The sequence below is a fragment of the Castanea sativa genome, chromosome 2 (genome assembly GCF_040712315.1).
Source record: "Castanea sativa cultivar Marrone di Chiusa Pesio chromosome 2, ASM4071231v1".
Classification (NCBI taxonomy): domain Eukaryota; kingdom Viridiplantae; phylum Streptophyta; class Magnoliopsida; order Fagales; family Fagaceae; genus Castanea; species Castanea sativa.
The window spans coordinates 39,478,727-39,498,384 of NC_134014.1; the positions used below are offsets into that span (position 1 = coordinate 39,478,727).

Below are 19,658 nucleotides of genomic sequence, written 5' to 3' on the forward strand. Positions count from 1 at the left end.
TGACAATTGTCCTTATCTTTTCATTTGGGTCTTCTTGCAGTTCTGGCTTGGTACATTGATAAGGAGAGAAGGGAACCCAAGTTCAAATTCCCACATCCCACATGAGCAACACTATTCCTGTCCATCGAGGATTATAACTTATGTCTAAATTTACGTCAAAACCATGCGAGTAAGGCAAAAATGGGCAAATGCCCATTTCGCATAAAAAAAAAGGGGGTAAATGCCATTATTTTCAAACTAATTAAGAAAATACTCATCTTTTGAGAAAATCGAGTTAAAAAAAAAATTCGGGAGGCCTATAGTGGTGTTTTAAGGAGCCTATAGTGACGTTTTAAGGACCTATGACAGCGTTTTATAACTTGACCTCTCGAGCACATGGAGCTCGAGTTACAAAACGCCGCTATAGACTCTTTAAAACGTCACTATAGAGCTTAACTCAATTTTGAGAAAATTGAGTTAAAAGAAAGGAGTATTTCTCTAATTAGTTTAGAAAAGGAGGCATAATGCTATTTTGTTTTGCGCGAAAAGGGCATTTGCCCATTTTGGCCATGCAAGTACACAGTATATTTGGTGCATGCGTTTCAATCATGCAAGTGCTATAGTTATTATATATACTTGCTTTGTCAAACTTCAGGATTTGGCTCTTAGATAGATAGAACTGTATCTGAATAGAAATGTGGATGGGTTGTGGTATGGTCCAATTGGGTTCAAACGAGGGTCATATTTTTGTCCACGTAATTACATTCTTCTGTATTATGTTACATATATATAAGGAAATTTTTAGAACTTAATTAAGATTTAAGAGCTAGGAATACATAATATTTTCTGCAACAGTTGAGTTGCCAAGTTAATATAAATTTTTATCTAAGGTTACAGCTTACAGAATTTGTTAATTATCATTTGCAACCAGACACTATAAAATTTGACACTAGAACTTATTGAAATTCTGTTTATCGGTATGAAGTAGAACTAGATTATGCTGTCAAGCATAAAAAAGATTTCGCTGACATTTATAAAGAGAAAAGAGAAGCAATAAATTTAAATTATGATAATAATGGTTAAATGATTAAATTTACATTTTCTTTGCAACAAGTGTTAGTTTATCATGATATTAAAGTAAGTAGTTCTAATTTTGAACAATTTCTTCGTTTTACCTCTAGCTTAAACTTTTGATATAAGTGGTACTTCATCGTGAATATTGTTTAAAGATTTTAGAATATGAAATGATCTAATCGATATTATCAATAATTGATGGGAGAAATAAGCCAAAAATGGTATACTCATATCAAAATTATCTCCATTAGGGACAAGAGCGCAGCTAATTGTTTTTTCATTCACATCTACGTCGTTTTTCTTTTTGGTTGAATATTCATTATTCACATCTACGTCTAGTTTTGTATGTTTGCATGTGATCTTTGTCACTACAGGTTTCAAAAAAGAACACGAAAAGAAAACCTGTGAACCATATTTGTCGTTAGAAGCCTGTTAGATAAGTTTCAATTTTGTTGGTTAGTCTATTCTAGCCACCCTAATTACCGGCAAAGAATAAAGTATTTGAAAGATCAGTCCCTTCGATAGTCATATTTCCATCAATGCATTATTAATTATTGGGTCAATTAAAGAAAACAAAAGAGGCTTTAGAGTAATACTAGATAGATACACAATATTTTTTACAATTAATATGATGGGCTATTAATATGATTAAGGCAACATCATTTTCACTTATATCTTATATCACTTTTATTATACAAAAATCATACTAACTTATAAGTAATTGAGAGAAAAATTGTCAAAATTGTTGTTTACTTATTAATTGGAGGCTTTATCTTGAAATCCCCTTGACTGACCAACTTTGACACAGAAAAATGTGTTGACTTTGGTAAGAAAATTTGAGCATATATAATTAATGATAGATTTCAATTTTTTTTTTTTGAATCAGTGTTGTATCTATTTTTTTTTTCTTTTTTATTTATTTACGTGGAGGATAAAATTGTGCATGCATGTCATCTTCAAATATGTGTGGTGCAATTAAAGATCTTTTCCTTTGGGGGGCCGGGGTTTTTCACAGGTTGAATTGACAACTGTCATAAGGTTCTCAAATTTTGTTTATAAATCTCCTAATTGAATCATATGAAATATTTTATATATTAACAGGTAAAATATTTTATTGTTGAATATAAGATTAGGGTTTGAATCATGTTCATATAAAAAATCAAATGGTGTATTAGTTTGATGAAAAGACACAATAATTATGAAGTAGATGCTATATTCAAATATGATTACATCTAAAATAAAATTAAATAACTTTAAAAAAATTAAATATTTAAAGTCAATGTTACATATTATTGTGAGGCCAAAATACTAATTGGTTTTTGGTGTAAACGGAATTTAATCCTCATCTCTTTATTGACAACATGAGACTTTATCAATTGAACTAATTATAGTTAATAACTCACAACGTTATATATTATCTAAGTTACTTATACAATACATTAGGTTTCATAATTAAATTCAAACACATAGATATAGTTAAATTTAAACAAATAACTAAACTTAATTGAATTTGAGAGAGCAAGTGACCCAATCCAACCCGTGCAGGTACAAGTGAGCAAGATTTCGAGTCTTGATATCGGGTCGAGTTGAGAATTAGGCCTAAATCCGACCTAGCTTGTCTCGTGCTCAATCCTACCTTAGACAGCCTTCATATGTTTGCCACGACTGGAAATACGCTAGGAGGACTAATGCCTAGGAACCAGGAAATGTAAGTTCTACCATTCCCTCATTTACAAGTTGCAGTTAGTTCTAGGATTTTTTTTTCCCCTTAGGAACTATAATGCATTCCTTCGCAAATTTTTTTCCCCTTAGGAACTATAATTCATTCCTTCACAATCTTGATTTTTTTTCCCTCTTCTTCTGGCTAAGTGATAAAAGAAATTAATGCACCCCTTGTATATTATACCAATTATTATTCTTTCAAGAGCATGGGTGAAGTGCAAGGTTTTCAGACTCAAACCGGACCGGCTAGTCTGACCCGAGTAACCTTGAACCGAGTAGCAAACCAATTTTTTAAGTTGAAATTACGGTTCAATCAATTTAAATATAAAAAGTCCCAAATAGGAGCAAGCGAGGGATAGAACTAAGGACTTGGTAAGTTCAGTACTAATGCAGTGACCAATACGCTATGCTCTTTTGTTGTGTCATTCTTGGATGAAATATTTTATTTATTTACAATTTAGATTATAGTTTTCCAATTTATTATATTATCCCTCTCAATTTGTTATTATATGATAATTTTATTAGAGATTCAAGAACTATACTTTTTACATGTGAATATACAATTTATTAATTTATGCTAAAAATGATTTTATATTATATAATTTTTTTATTTGAAAGATTACTAAACACAATTTTTTAACACTTGTTTATGCTTTATTATTTTCTATTAATCTTATAAAAATGGTGAAAATTCATTTGAAAGTTGTTTAATTTTTTTAGACATACTTTTAGTAAAAATTTGTTAATATTTTTCATTTTAATACCTTTATTTATATTTTATTATTATTAAATTAATTATAACATCAACACAGTTCGATTTTAATTAAACGTTAGTTTAATTATAAAAATATTTAACCTCTCTTTTTTTTCGATTTATCAAGTAGTCTGAGTTTGAAAATTTTTTCCAAGTGTCTACAATTTGAAAGCCCAAAATTATTGAAAGTTGATTTTGATGGTGTATAGTCTAGGTAGGTGTGACCCATCAATGCGTATTCACTATTCATTGATTGATTTGAAAGCACCAATGGCTGGGCTAGTTGGCTCCTTATCAACGTTGGCTCAACGGCTTCCCTTTCCTTTGTTGTTATTGTTATTGTTGTTTTCTTTCTCTTTTTCTTTTTTAATGAATTTCTGATTCCCATAAAACATCGGCATCAGCTTGAATGGATGAAAGCTAAATAACAGATTAGCATAATTTGTTTTATTTTATTTTGATATTTTTTATTATTATTATTATTTTTTACTTTGTTAAGAATGTTTACATATACAACTTTTGTATCACAATTACGATATAATTGACTATTAACATGAGTGGCAAAAAGAAAAGAAATGATGGATCGATATACAAGTAATTATCACTATTCGCATTACTTTAATAAGTTATAGTAAAAGTTATTATTGCACACTTTTGATGTGATGGTCACTTCACAAATTTAATTATTTATAGGGTGTGGAAGGTAAGGACCGAGAATATAGAAAGCACAATAAATTTTGATCTTTCATCTTCTCCGCGAAATGCATGAATGTACAATGGGTTAGGCAACTTATTTATTTCTAATTTGTAATTATGAGAATCAAAAACATTTTCCTAAATAACATCTCTCTCTCTCTCTCTCTCCACACAAACTAACCATTATTGTTGGTGAATGAATGTTGACTTTTTCCTAAATAACTTCTTTTCTTTTCTTTTTTTTCGCTCAAAGTAGCTGCTTTCCCACGTAATTTTTGTGTTAATTCCAAATTAGGAGTTTATTTTCCCATTTAAGGCTCCCAAATTATCCAGAAAAATAAAAATTGTTTTCTCCTTTGGTCGGGGTCTGTCCCAATAGAAAATTTGTTAGTATTTTTAATGTTGCAATCAAATACAAGAAAATTAACAAATTTTCCAGAAATCAAGTTCCCCCAACGGTAAAACTTTGGTGTAATATTTTAAGTTTTCAAATTAAATTCAAACAAATAGTTGTATTGAATTTAATTGTCATTAAAAAAAACAGTTTTTGTGTTATATTAATATTAATATATAAATAAGAAGATATCAATCTATAACCAAAAGAAGATATCTAATGTCATATATAGATTTAAAAAGTTTATAAAAAATAATATTAATATATAAATAAAAATAAAAATCCTTAACTTGGCCACAATTAAGCACAAGAATTGGACGTGTGTTGAAATTGATTGGGCTTGACTACGTCTAATTAATCAGTACTGTCTTCATTCCTACCATATACGTAACGTCAGATAAGGCCCAGAAAATTACTATCACTCTTGTGCCCACAGCCCATTTATACCTTCCCTATCCAATGCCATTTCTTCATTTTCAATTGTGCAAGAGAAAAGTGATCTGTTTGTCTTTTAGCTTCAAAAACTCTTTAAGTCTTTCCCTGTCAGTTATAAGGACTCGTTTGGTCGGCTCCATCTTCCAAATTCTCTTTATATGCAGTATTGCTGGACCAAAATATGAGGATCCTCCTAAACCAGCTATTACCAATTCCCAAAGAAATTTATGCAAGGAAAAAGAATCGCAACCAAATAAACTTGAGTGCAATTATACCTTTGGTGTTGAATTTGCCACGTATGTACTCTTTAAGTCTAGTGACCTCTTGAATAATACTAGAAATACTACAAATTTATTACACAAATTTTATATGTTGATATGTCACTCATTACAAAAATAATAATTCAAATATTTATTATTATTATATTGTTGAAATAACATTAATTGCATTCATTATCATATCAATTTGTAAGCATTTTTATAATAAAAGAGAGGTGGTAACGTAGCAGCAGTAACATTTTCAAAAACAAGAAGGAAAAAAAAAGTAGCAATATTAATAAATAAAGGAGAGGGTAAACGAATAATTTCACATCAAACCCATTTCCTTTTCACTTTTTCTCTCTAGTTTTCTTCTCAAATTTGGGAGAAAACATTTTCCTCTTAAATGGTAGGTTTAGGGACTCCTCCACCCCTATTCACCCCGGCCCCCACCAAACGCCCTCCTCTTCCATTCTCTCATATTTTCTCTCTTCTTCTATTATTTCACCTCAACCAAACAGACCCTAAATCCTTGTATCCCATGAACCAATTTTTGTTAACTATGAAACCATAACATGTGGTTATTAATCTTTACACGAAAAATATTTTCTCAAATCTCACTAAAAGATGATATCATCATATTCATATTTTACCATAAAATATTTTTTATCAACCTTTTTTTATAAATAAGAAATAATATTAATAAAAGGGGTGATGAGAGTAGCTCTCCTACCTTAACATTACCATAACCATAGTAACATTCTATTCGCTTGATTATGGTATTGAAAGTTGAAATGATGACTCTCCCATATGTTATTTGTACAACATTTATAATGCTACCAAAGGATCTTAATTCACGACTCTCACATATGACATCTGAAGGTTTTATTTATTTTTTTGGACCGCTGACAACTCAAGTTTGATGTAGAGAAAACTTTAGACATATTTTTGTAAACTGTAAAAAGGAGACTCGACTTCTGCATTTAAACCCAATAAAACCATATGGATGTGTTAACTATATGATCATTGACACTCCAATTTGAGTCTTTAAACAAAGCTCACTAATAAGTTCACATATGTGGTAATTTTGATATCAAATCTGATCAGTAACCTACTACTGTCATGATCAACTTTATCTTAAAAATCCATTATAACAGCTTGAAATGATGGCTCACTAATCCATCCTCAACCTAGAACAAGGCCCACTTTTGTGGTCACACACTACAGTAGTCTGTATACTTGCCCATAGCCATTCAATATCAATCAATTTCTCCTGGCTGTCTACAGACATTGCACGAATTGATTAGATTGGTTTTAACTCCGGGGCATGCTAGTTGACTAAGAATTCATCAGGCTATGAAACAATGATGGGATAGACCTTGGAGTTAGGTGCTAGTTAAATATATGGCTGTATTAAATCACACTTCTGAATCAAATCACAATCACATCCAACTTACTTTTCTTTTTTAGAATGTCACGGAAATTAATCAATTAGTATAGGATGAGCTAGGCAATTTTTACATCCACATATAATAATAGTTAGATGGACATCACTATTACATTTTATCACGCAATGAGATGAATGATCAAGAAAATCATGAGGCCGACGATAAAAAAGAGGGCCAAATGGAACTAAAAAACAATTTTTGGTAGGGCCTAAATGACTGCTTGCGTTTAGCTGTATGGAAAGCCAAGCTGTAATGGCATTTTCCATTTGAATGCAGCACTAGTCTTAATCACTTGCTATCACTACTATATATACAACCCCCCAAAGTTCTATCCCAAATCACATTCATAATAAGTCTCTCTTTTATCTCCATCCTTTCTTAACACAATCATCATGGCTATGTATTCCTCCTTAAGAAATGCATTTGCTTGTCTCTCACTTTTTGTGCTTGTATTTGCTCTCTCGGTAACAGGGAGACCGGCCACTTTTCTTGAAGATTTTAAAATCACGTGGTCTGATTCCCATATCAAGCAGATCGATAGAGGGAGGGCCATCCAACTCATTCTAGACCGAAATTCTGGTACTACTTTGCGTGGGGTCACATATATTGTATTGAAAAATAGCTTAATTGTATATTTTATGATAGACATATAGATATGACAAACTTTGTGTTTAGTAGCAGTACTATATGATCAGAAAAATTGTTGCATTTCAGGATGTGGGTTTGCTTCCAAGAGACAGTACTTGTTCGGGCGTGTCAGCATGAAGATTAAGCTGATTCCTGGAGACTCTGCCGGAACTGTCACTGCCTTCTATGTATGTTTACATTTCAATTTGAAAATTTTCCTGTGTGCAAGCTAAGTTCTTGATATTCATTTGTTTGCACTGAATTGTGTTGTAGATGAATTCCAACACGGATACCATTCGTGACGAGCTGGACTTTGAGTTCTTGGGGAATCGGACCGGACAACCGTACACGGTCCAGACCAATATCTATGCTCGTGGAAAGGGTAATAGGGAACAAAGAGTCAACCTTTGGTTTGATCCTGCAGCTGACTTCCACACTTACACAATACTCTGGAACCACCATCATATTGTGTAAGTTAACAGTGTCATGCATTATTGTTTGTTTGTTTGTTTTTTTTTTTATGTTTCCAATAAAAATGTCCACAATTCAAATAGACATTATTGAATAATAAAAAAAGAAATGTTAACTAATATCTTGGAAATTAATTAATAATCTATTTTAAAAAAAATTAATATTTTGATAATTTTTTTTTATAAAATTAGTGTCAAAATTTTTATAAAATAAATGGTTAATTAATGTGTAAGGAAACTCGTTAGCTGACCCAAAAAAAAAAAAAAAAAAAACCGTCATAATAAGCATGACCGACACACATTTACAAGCAGTAAAGTCTTTTAATTACTTTCTGTGTCAATAATTGTGTTCTTAATGTTATTGTTGTTTGGTACTGCAGTTTCTATGTCGATGATGTGCCAGTTAGGGTCTACAAGAATAACGAAGCTAAAGGAATCCCATTCCCAAAGTTGCAACCTATGGGGGTCTATTCAACATTGTGGGAAGCTGATAACTGGGCTACAAGAGGTGGACTTGAAAAGATTGATTGGAGCAAAGCACCTTTCTATGCTTATTACAAGGACTTTGATATTGAAGGGTGCCCTGTGCCAGGACCCTCTAACTGTGCCTCAAACCCCAGCAATTGGTGGGAAGGAACAACTTACCAATTGCTCAGTCCACTTGAAGCTAGAAAGTATAAGTGGGTTCGTATGAACCACATGATCTATGACTACTGTACTGATAAATCGAGGTTCCCAGTGACCCCACCAGAGTGTGTTGCGGGTTTCTAATTTTCAAACCAACCAAATCGTTTATCTACCAAGCGGTACATATACCATTTACTCCTACCCCTTACGTAGGTACATGCCCTTGTATATGTGAAAAAGAGCCGCTAGCCATGCATATTGGAGATGCAAGGAATAAACATGAATTATCATGTGTGTGTGTAAATGTTGATTAAGTCTAAGTTGAAACAAAGGTTTCCTAGCTACTTGTGGGCTACAATATGTGCCCCGTATTTGGTAGGCATTGTATTTGTACGAGTCAATAAAGCTTCTGCATAATTGTGAAAAGGATGTTTTTGTATGTTATGCACTGCTTTTCAAACATTATAAGCAAAAAAATCTTCGTAAAAGACAAGAAAAGAAGAGAAAAAGAAGGTAATACTAGTACCTAGGGATGTTCACCTAACCATATAAATCGTAAAAACCACATAAATTATATTAAAATTATCTGTAAAATGGCATAATTATACCGCATCATAAGTAATAGTGCACCATACTGCACCACACCGCATGGTACAGTATAGTTTGCGATTTTATAATAAGAAAATCGTACCGTACTGCACCGCACCCTTTCTATATATTAATATATTTAATTATTTTTAATATTAAATATATTATTAATAGTTTAATAACCCTAGTTTTCAAAAAAAAAAAAAATAGTTTGATAACCCTAACAAGTGTTGATTAGGAAAGTCAGCCAAAAATAAAGAAAAACTAGCACAATAAATAAAACTTGGACCAAAACAAAGGGAAAAAAAATTAGTTTTGGGCTGGGTAGAAAAAGCCCAAAATTTGAAGAGTATACCAATTTCAAATCATTCAAACCGCATCTTATAAACCGCACCATAAAAGTGACTGCAAAAATGAGGTGCGGTGCAGTTATGGTTTTGGCTAAACTTTAAACTGTACTGCACTACACTGTACCGCACATGTGACCGTAAAGATAAGGTGTGGTGCAGTTATAGTTTTAGCTAAATCACACTGCAACGTGCGGTGCTAAAATGGCCTAAAACCACCTTGCACCGCACCGTGAACACCCCTAGTAGTACCATATATACGTGCAAAAAACATAGGGTGTGTGTGGAAGAAATTAAGAACTTAAATTCATTACTTATTAATTGTTTTAATTAGTTGCAAATTCACCCAATGCGTGAGAATAGATAATTTGGCGTGTATTTGTTGATTAAGTTTAAGTTGAAAAAAAGGTTTCCTACTTGTGGGCTACAATATGTGCCCCGTATTTGGTAGGCATTGTATTTGTACGAGCCAATAAAGCTTCTGCGTAATTGTGAAAAGGATATTTTTGTATGTTATGCACTGCTTTTCAAACATTATAAGCAAAAAATCTTCGTAAAAGACAAGAAAAGAAGAGAAAAAGAAGGTAATAATAGTACCTATATACGTGCAGAAAACATAGGGTGTGTGTGGAAGAAATTAAGAACTTGAATTCATTACCTATTAATTATTTTAAGGGATAGTTACACTTTACCCACTTGTAATTTGCCTCTAATTTGATGTGCCTACTTGTGGTTTAAACTTTGACATTTTGCCCACCTGTGGTTACCACCGTTAGTCTGTCGTTACCTACCCATCACTTAAACCGTTACAAACACAAAAATATAACAAAATTAGAAAAAACAATATCAAAAAGTGATTTTTGTAAAAATATTTGAAGGCTTTAAGAGCTTCAATGAGAATACTAACACAAGATTAAAAATGGGAGACCCACTAGTGGACGTCGGATCCGGGTAGCATGTCAAATTGGGAGACCTGGAAAGAGAAATCGTCTAGGATTGTTAAGGCGCCGCGGAGCTGGTGCTGGACCATTTTGAACTCAGATCGGAGGCCCACAGGTGGGCTGGTTTTGGAGTAGGTGGGATTCGGATCCGCATGGCAGAGGAGGAGGAGGAGGAGAAAGAGAAACCCGAGGAAGATGGGTTTCTGAGGCATGAGATCTCGGATCTGGTACTGGGTATGATCCGAATTTCGAATCAAATAGTTGAGAGGGAATGATATGATTACTCTGGTGGGTTGACAAAGGAGAACTGAGGTGTCGCCGTCGATGAGAAATGAAATGAGGTGAGGAATGCGTTTTGCGTGGGGTGGTTCTATTTGTTTTTTCTTTCTCAATTGTTAAGTGAAGAAGCCACGTTGTTCTTGGGGCTCGCTTAGGAAGCAAGAGAGAGACCCACGAAAGCAGCTAAGATGTCTTGATGGAGAGACCCATGAGAACAGCCACGTTGTTTTTATTTTTTATTTATTTTTACGGTAGGACTGGGGTTTGTTAATTTTTTTGGGATTTTTTGAACTTTTCTGGGTTTTTAATTTTTGAACTTTTCTAGGTTTTTAATTTTTGTTGGCAGGAACTTTTCTGGGTTTTTTTTTTTTTTTTTCATATTTTCACTAGAGCAATTGTATATGAATAGTTCATTGCTCTGTAAAAATTGGATCTAAAATTGGATTTATATTAAGTTGTTATTTTTCTTTTCTCATACGGCTTTATCATGCTTTCAGATTTATAATTTGTTGTTTGCTTGTGGTTGAGATGATAGGTTCAAATACAAGTTGAAGTTCTAAGAAATTGCATAATTTTTTTTACTAATAGCACATTTTGATCTTGTTTTCTCTTGAATTTTTATGTTTTTTATGTTTTGGGAGGAGAGAGACATAAAAATAGTACAAAAATACATATTTACCCTTCTTTTTAACAGAGGTGGATAACAGGAGACTAACGGTGGTAACCACAGGTGGGCAAAGTGTCAAAGTTTAAACCACAGGTAGGCACGTCAATTTAAAGGCAAATCACAAGTGGGTAAAGTGTAATTATCCCTTATTTTAACTAGTAGCAAACTCACACAATGTGTGGAAATAGATAATTTTATTTTAGTTATGGTATAATATATAATTGGCAAAAAAATAAAATTGACCTTCTAATTTTTAGTCTTTTTTATTTCAGTTCTCTAACTTTTAGTTTTGTTATTTCAGTCCTCTAACTTTTAATTGTTGTCAATTTGGTACTTTGTTAAACTCCAATTATGTCATGCCGTTAATTGAGTCAACACGACGTTAATTGAGCCAAAACGACGTCATTTTGGCTATTTTTTTTTAATAAATTTCAGAATTTATAGAAAATTTTAAAAAAAACTGATATTAAAAAAACTGTGGGGAGTAAAAAGACCCTGATGGAGATGTGGGCCTTTGGGCCATGCTAAGGAAGGCCGACCTGCTCCTGGGTTTAGAACTTGTTAGTACTACGGGTCGGCCCATACGCCGAGGATCCGAGGATCCAGCCGAGGATGAATTTCTCTTCGGACGGACACCGGAGAACCCGGGACTTCATGGTAAAGGTTAGGGAATGACACGGTCAAGACCAATGGTTAAAGGGGGTAAACCCTTGAATGTCCCAAAAGCACCGATGATAGAGAAATACTAAAGATAAAGGCTGTCACCTCCACATTAAAGACCCTGCACCTACCACCCTGGCCGCATTAATGGGGAAGTGACACCTGAACAGTGGAAGGGAAACTTTTGGTTACTATTCAAAGGCACTGAGAAAAGAAATATCTAGGCTAAGGGGGAGTTGGGGCAACACGTGTACAAAGTATCAAAAAGATGAGTATTTAAGGAGTAACTTAGAACAGAAATAAGGGGCTCCCTTCTTTGTAATCTAAAAAGAAAAAGAAAAAAAGAGAAAGAGATAATATAAGAACAGCTCTCGGCTTACGTCCGAGCAGGTTGATTTACAATATTCCTTGTTGCTTTCAGGTGTTTGCAATGTTTGGCTTGTCATTTAATCCTCAAACACTTCTAACCTGGGTTTCAAGCCCACACTCTACAAATTCATATTGTTTAAGGCTCATTGGGCCTGAGCCCGTAACTGTTCTTGGGGCCAGGTGCAATTGTGCACTTACAATTGGCGCAGTCTGTGAGAAATCTAGTCTAGAAGAGGTAGGGATACTATGGCAGGCTTAGGTGCTCACCATGCAGAGTCACAGGGATCACAGCTGGAAGATCATTTCGAACGTCTTGAACATCGAAGGGATCGTGAGGGAAGTGTCCATACAGAATACCTAGGCGCTAGCCATATTCATGAGGGGGGTAGCACCACCCACGATGAGGGTTCTAAATCCATGCAGAAGGAAATTAATCGTTTGAAGAGAAGGTTACGCCGTGCTAAGCGTAGGTTTTCACCGTCCTCATCTAATTCTTCCTCAGATGAGGACAGGGGAGGTGGCTACAGCTCAAGGTCGCGCTCTCCCACCAGTGCAACATCCTCCGGTGAGGAGGACGACCAGCCAACTCGTAGACGTAAGAAGCCTCATTCTAGGGGCTTAGGCAACGATGCTATGAGTAGGGCGTTGCACCAGCTCTCCAAATCTCCATTTGCACGGAGGATTGAGAAAGGAAGGCTTCCCAGAAGGTTTACCCAGCCCACTTTCACCATCTATAATGGCCGGACTAATCCGGTGGAGCATATGAGTCACTTTAACCAGAGGATGGCGGTGCACTCTCACAACGAGACCCTGATGTGTAAATTTTTCCCCTCTAGCCTGGGACCTGTTGCTATGAGGTGGTTCAACGGCCTTAAGTCGGGGTCTATAAGTTCGTTTGGGGAGCTTACTAGAGCATTCGCTTCACGATTCATTACGTGTAGTAGAGTACCTCGGCCATTGGACTCGCTGTTATCCATGACCATGAGGGAAGGGGAGACATTGAAAGCATACTCTGACTGTTACTGGGAGATGTTTAATGAAATAGATGGCGACTTTGATGAGGTGGCGCTTAATACCTTTAAGGTAGGCCTTCCTACGATCACGACACGAGAAAGTCTTTGACTAAAAAGCTCGTTCGCGGTGTACGTCGCCTCGTAGGACCGTATTGACGAGTATAAGATAGTGGAGGAAGACCAACGGCAAGGAAAGGGAAAGGAGAAGGTTATCTCGCGAGAAGAGAAGGGATTTCGGGTCGGACGAGATACCACAATAACAGGCGGGAGAGATTACGTCGGACAGATCCGCCTCGGCGGCACCTCGGGCGCCGTGAACAACGTATTCGGGAACCGGTACATCGGTACTGACGGAGAAAGTTCGTAAGGAACCCTTCTTTAAATGGCACGATAAGATGGCGAGGAGACCTGCGAAGAGGAATCGGAGCCTCTTTTTCCAGGTACCCGCGGGATGTGGGCCATACTGCGAGAACTATCGGACCCTTTGGAACCACTTGGAGCAGCTTGTCAATGAAGGAAGCGAAGCGGCACACTGTGCCAACCTAGCGGGCGGGCGGATCAATGCGGTTCAAATAACCGGAGGAACAATACATCTCGGCCAGCATTGGGAACAATTAATGTTATCTTCGCCACACTGTAGGACCGGCTCGAGGCCCAGCTAGGGTGATGGCGGTTTCCCATCCTCGGGCCGAGGATGTGGGTCGCGAGCCGAAGAGGTTGAAGGGCACTTTGCCCGTCTTAGGTTTCTCCGAGGAGGATAAGGTAGGGACTATCCGGCCCATGACGATGCTCTTGTGGTCACCCTCGGGATAGGGAACTATGATGTGAGAAGGGTGATGATAGATCGGGGCGGTGCGGAATATCATGTACCCTGATCTATTTAAGGGGTTAAGGTTGAAGCTGGAAGATCTTACTCCTTATGATTCGCCGCTTATAAGCTTTGAGGGGAGAGCTGTTGTGCCGAAGGGACAGATTCGTTTGCCCGTTCAATCCGGCTCAGAAACGGTTGAGGTGGATTTCATTGTGGTTGACGCGTACTCTCCATATACAGCCATCCTCGCCAGGCCTTGGCTGCACGCGCTTGGAGTCGTCTCCTCTACCTTACATGTCAAAGTTAAATTCCCCTCGGGGGAATGTGTTGAGGAAATCCTCGGCAGCCAATCGGTAGCCAGGCAGTGCATATCGGCTGCAGTATTGCATCTAGCAGAAGCCGAGTCTTCGGCTTTAATCACCAAAGACTTATAGCAATTAACAGCTCCTGGTTCATCTGGGGTGGTGACAGGAGAGGAGACACATTGTGAGGAGTTAGAGAAGTTTCCAGTAGCTGATAATCCAGAGAGGTTCTTCCAGGTCGGCATACTCCTGCCACACCGAGAGAAGATCGAATTGTTAGAATTTCTGAAGGACAATATTGATGTTTTTGCGTGGGATCCTTACGAAGCTCCAGGCGTTGATCCGAGCTTCATTTGTCATCATTTAAATGTCAACCCTGACTATTGTTCGAGAAGGCGGCCACCTCGGCGCTCTTCCGGGGAACATTCGAGTTTGTGAAGGAAGAGGTGCTTAAACTCGAGAGGGCGGGGCTATCGAAAGAAGTTTTCTACCCGAGTGGTTGGCCCATACGGTTGTTGTTAAGAAGAAGAATGGAACGTGGAGGGTATGTGTGGACTTTGCGAGTGCGAACAAGGCCTATCCCAAAAGATTCGTTCCCCGATGCCGCGTATTGACCAGGCGAGTGGATGCCCTTGTCGGACATCCTCGGATGAGTTTTGGACGCTTTCCAAGGTTACCACCCCGGATTCCCTTGGCATTGGAGGACCGGGGAGAAGGCGCCTTCATTACTCCGACGGGGAATTATCATTATAAGGTCATGCCATTTGGTTTGAAAAATGCTGAGACTACTTACCAAAGAATGATGACGGGATGTTCGAGCGACGGTTAGGGGAAGACTATTGAGGTGTATGTAGATGATATGGTGGTAAAGAGCAAAACGATACCTTCACACGTGAAAGACACAGGCTGACACCTTTCGGGTGTTAAGAAAGTACAAGCTGCGCCTTAATGCCTCGAAAATGTTCTTTCGGCGTTGGAGTCTAAAAAGTTTTGGGGTACATGATCACTCGCCAGAAGCATAGAGGTAAACCCGGCACGGAGTGAAGGCTATTCGGGACTTGCGGCCTCCTCGCAACCCAAAGGAAATCTAGAAATTGGGCGGGATGATTGCCGCGTTGAATAGGTTTATCTCTCGGTCCGGCCGATGCGCGTCCCCTTCTTCCAATTGTTGAATAAGTGGAAAGGGTTTTAATGGACCGAGGGCTTGTGTGTTAGCTTTCTAGCGGCTTAAACAATATCTTTCTCGGCCACCCATTTTGTCTCGCCCGAGGCGGACGGAGTCTTATTTGCTTATCGCGGTGCGTACACGCGGTTAGCTTTGGTCCTTATCGGGGAATGAAAGTGGGATGCAAAGACCGGTCTACTTATGTTAGTAAGTCTTTGGGTGAAGCGAGGTGCGCTACTTGCTCTTGGAGAAAGCGCTTCGGCCATAGTTCATGCCACGCGGAAACTTCCTCATTATTTCCGGTCTCATCTTGTGGTTGTTCTAACCTAATTGCCTCTCGAGCGGTGTTACACGGCGCGACTACCTGGTAGGGTAGCGAAGTGGGGAACCATATTAGGAGCTTTTGATGTTAAATATAAACCTCGCACCTCGGTGAAGGGCCAGTCCTCGGCGGCTTGGTGGCGAGTTTACCGAACCATTGCTAGAAGAAACTCTAAAAGAAGCACACATGGATGAAAAATCGAGTTGGTGTGATTACGGTTGCCATGCCTCGATTTGGAAAGTGTATATGGATGGGGCGGCTAATCGGAGAGGATGCGTGTTGGACTTGTTCTAACGTCCCACGAGGGAATTGTCTTCGAAAAATCTTTGAGATTGGCGTTCTCGGCTACTAACAATGAGGCTTTGAATATGAAGCGATCTTGGTAGGCATGCGAGATGGTACGTAAGATGGGTGGAAAAGAAGTCCATGTGTTCTCGGACTCTCGGTTAGTTGTCGGCCGGAGTCATGGGGACCATGGAGGCTAGAGACCCGAGAATGCAAGAATATCGGCCCGGAGTTAAGCGTCGGCAAGCGAGGTTTGACTCCTTCGTCTTAGCTCGCATCCACAGGAGTGGGAACACTCGTGCCGATTCCTTGGCTACGTTAGCAACGTCCTCGGCTCGGGACTTGCCCGGGATTATCCTTGTGGAGGATCTGCTAGAGCCTACTCTTATCCCCGCCGGGCGGCTCGCGTCCATCTAATAAGGGCACGAACCTAGTTGGATCGACTCGGTCATATCTTTTCTTAGGAATGATGTCCTTACGAGGACGAAATGCGAAAGCGAGATAAGATACGCGGCGAAAGGCGCCACGTTTACGGTTCTCCGAGGACCGAGCGGCAAACGATCCTTTTCGGGACCGTACTTGTTGTGTGTACACCTTTGATTCAACGGAAGGGCTTCTAGAAGAATTGCATGAAGGGATTTGTGGCAGCCAGGGGAAGGTCCCAGCCCACGAGCTCGACTCAGGGTTATTGGTGGCCCAATATGCAAAAGGAGGCTCAAGACTATGCCAGGAAATGTGATCAGTGCCAGAGGTTCGCCCCTAATATTCATCAACCTGGTGGGGTTCTTAACCCTATCTCCAATTCTTGGCCTTTTGCACAATGGGGATTGGACATAGTGAGGCCATTTTCGAGAGCAGCAGGAAATAAAAGATGGCTTTTTGTGGGAACAGACTATTTCACCAAATGGGTTGAGGCCGAGCCCTTAGCAAATATCAGAGATATTGATTCCAAGAAATTTGTTTGGAAAAATATTGTCACTAGATTCGGTATACCACACACACTTATCTCCGACAATGGCGTTCAATTTGACAGCAAGGCCTTTAGGCAATATTGTGGTGACATGGGTATCATAAACAGATACTCCACCCCAGCGTATCCTCAGGGAAATGGGCAAGCCAAGGCCGTTAACAAGGTCATAGTCAGTGGGCTTAAGAAAAGGTTGGACGATGCGAAGGGCAGATGGGTAGAAGAGCTCCCTCATGTTCTATGGACGTATCGGACCACACCGCGCAGGTCCACGGGAGAAACGTCATTCTCTATGACTTATGGAGCCGAGGCGGTGATACCTCTGGAATCTGGTTTTCCCACCCTAAAGACGAGCTCCTTTAGCCCGGAGAATAACAATGGACTCCTGGAGAAAGATCTTGACTTGCTCGAGGAACGACGTGAGGCAGCTATGGTCCAAATGGCTTATTATCAACAGAAGCTAAAACGGGGATATGACGCCCACGTGAAGCTAAGACCACTTGCACACAGTGATCTTGTACTAAGGAAAGTTGTAGGCACTTCTAAGAACCCGAAGCAGGGGTAAGCTAGGACTGGAAGGCCTATCGCATTGTTTCGGTAGCACGCATAGGGTCATATCGGCTAGGCGACCTAGATGAAAAAATTGTACCACGCCCGTGGAATGTAAATAATCTTAGAAGGTATTATTATTAATAAAAGGGGTTTTTGTCGAGTTAATATTTCAAAGTTATGAGTACCTCGACACTGTTGTTCTTGTTCTTAAGAATCAAACGAAACTTGGTTAAGTGCGGTCCTCGGACCCAAACTTTGTGGAAATTGATGTCTTGTCATTTGTTAAACGAACCTTAGTTACGCCTGGTCTTCGAACCTCCTACTTTGGGAAAATTAACATTTGAAGATTACCGTTCTTAAGAATCAAACGAAAACTTGGTTAAGTGCGATCCTCGGACCACAAACCTTGTGAAAATTGATGTCTTGTCATTTGTTAAAAGCAGAACCTTAGTTACACGGGTCTTCGGACCTCCTACTTTGGGGAAATTAACATTTGAAGTTCTTGTTCTTAAGAATCAAACGAAACTTGGTTAAGTGCGGTCCTCGGACCAAAAACCTTGTGGAAATTGATGTCTTGTCATTTGTTAAAACGGAGACCTTAGTTACGCGGGTCTTCGGACCTCCTACTTTGGGGAAATTAACATTTGAAGATTACTTGTTCTTAAGAATCAAACGAAACTTGGTTAAGTGCAGTCCTCGGACCACGAAACCTTGTGGAAATTGATGTCTTGTCATTTGTTAAACGAGACCTTAGTTACGCGGGTCTTCGGACCTCTACTTTGGGGAAATTAACATTTGAAGTTCTTGTTTTTAAGAATCAAACGAAACTTGGTTAAGTGCAGTCCTCGGACCACGAGCCTTGTGGAAATTGATGTCTTGTCATTTGTTAAATAGAACCTTAGTTATGCCGGGTCTTCGGACCTCCTACTTTGGGGAAATTAACATTTGAAGTTCTTTGTTCTTAAGAATCAAACGAAACTTGGTTAAGTGCGGTCCTCGGACCACAAACCTTGTGGAAATTGATGTCTTGTCATTTGTTAAAGCAGAACCTTAGTTACGCCGGGTCTTCGGACCTCCTATTTTGGGGGAAATTAACATTTGAAGTTCTTTGTTCTTAAGAATCAAACGAAACTTGGTTAAGTGCAGTCCTCGGACCACAAACCTTGTGAAATTGATGTCTTGTCATTTGTTAAACGGAGAACCTTAGTTACGCGGGTCTTCGGACCTCCTACTTTGGGGAAAACTAACATTTGAAGTTACTTGTTCTTAAGAATCAAACAGAAACTTGGTTAAGTGCCGATCCTCGGACCACAAACCTTGTGGAAATTGATGTCTTGTCATTTGTTAAACGAGAACCTTAGTTACGCGGGTCTTCGGACCTCCTACTTTGGGGAAATTAACATTTTGAAGTTCTTGTTCTTAAGAATCAAACGAGAAACTTGGTTAAGTGCAGATCCTCGAACCACAAACCTTGTGGAAATTGATGTCTTGTCATTTGTTAAACGGAGAACCTTAGTTACGCCGGGTCTTCGGACCTCCTACTTTGGGGAAATTAACATTTGAAGTTACTTGTTCTTAAGAATCAAACGAGAAACTTGGTTAAGTGCAGTCCTCGGACCACAAACCTTGTGAAAATTGATGTCTTGTCATTTGTTAAACAGAACCTTAGTTACACCGGGTCTTCGGACCTCCTACTTTGGGGAAATTAACATTTGAAGTTCATTGTTAAGAATCAAACGAGAACTTGGTTAAGTGCGATCCTCGGACCACAAACCTTGTGGAAATTGATGTCTTGTCATTTGTTAAACAGAACCTTAGTTACGCCGGGTCTTCGGACCTCCTACTTTGGGGAAATTAACATTTGAAGTTACTTGTTCTTAAGAATCAAACGAAACTTGGTTAAGTGA

General features: G+C 38.4%; 1 protein-coding gene across 1 annotated transcript; it reads left to right on the forward strand.

The window, feature by feature from the left end:
- The first annotated feature begins 7,097 nt into the window (after positions 1-7,097).
- On the forward strand, positions 7,098-8,909 carry LOC142624210 (putative xyloglucan endotransglucosylase/hydrolase protein 6). The gene is made up of 4 exons (XM_075797748.1): positions 7,098-7,338; positions 7,474-7,574; positions 7,660-7,856; positions 8,237-8,909. The coding sequence occupies exons 1-4, from the start codon at positions 7,152-7,154 to the stop codon at positions 8,625-8,627; spliced, it is 876 nt and encodes a 291-aa protein (XP_075653863.1). The 5' UTR covers positions 7,098-7,151; the 3' UTR covers positions 8,628-8,909.
- The last annotated feature ends 10,749 nt before the right edge of the window (positions 8,910-19,658 follow it).

Coding starts and splice junctions, on each gene's coding strand:
- LOC142624210 (XM_075797748.1), top strand. CDS start 7,152: ATGGCTATGTATTCCTCCTTAAGAAATGCATTTGCTTGTCTCTCACTT. Junction 7,339..7,473: donor CATTCTAGACCGAAATTCTG/GTACTACTTTGC, acceptor GTTGCATTTCAG/GATGTGGGTTTGCTTCCAAG. Junction 7,857..8,236: donor TGGAACCACCATCATATTGT/GTAAGTTAACAG, acceptor TTGGTACTGCAG/TTTCTATGTCGATGATGTGC.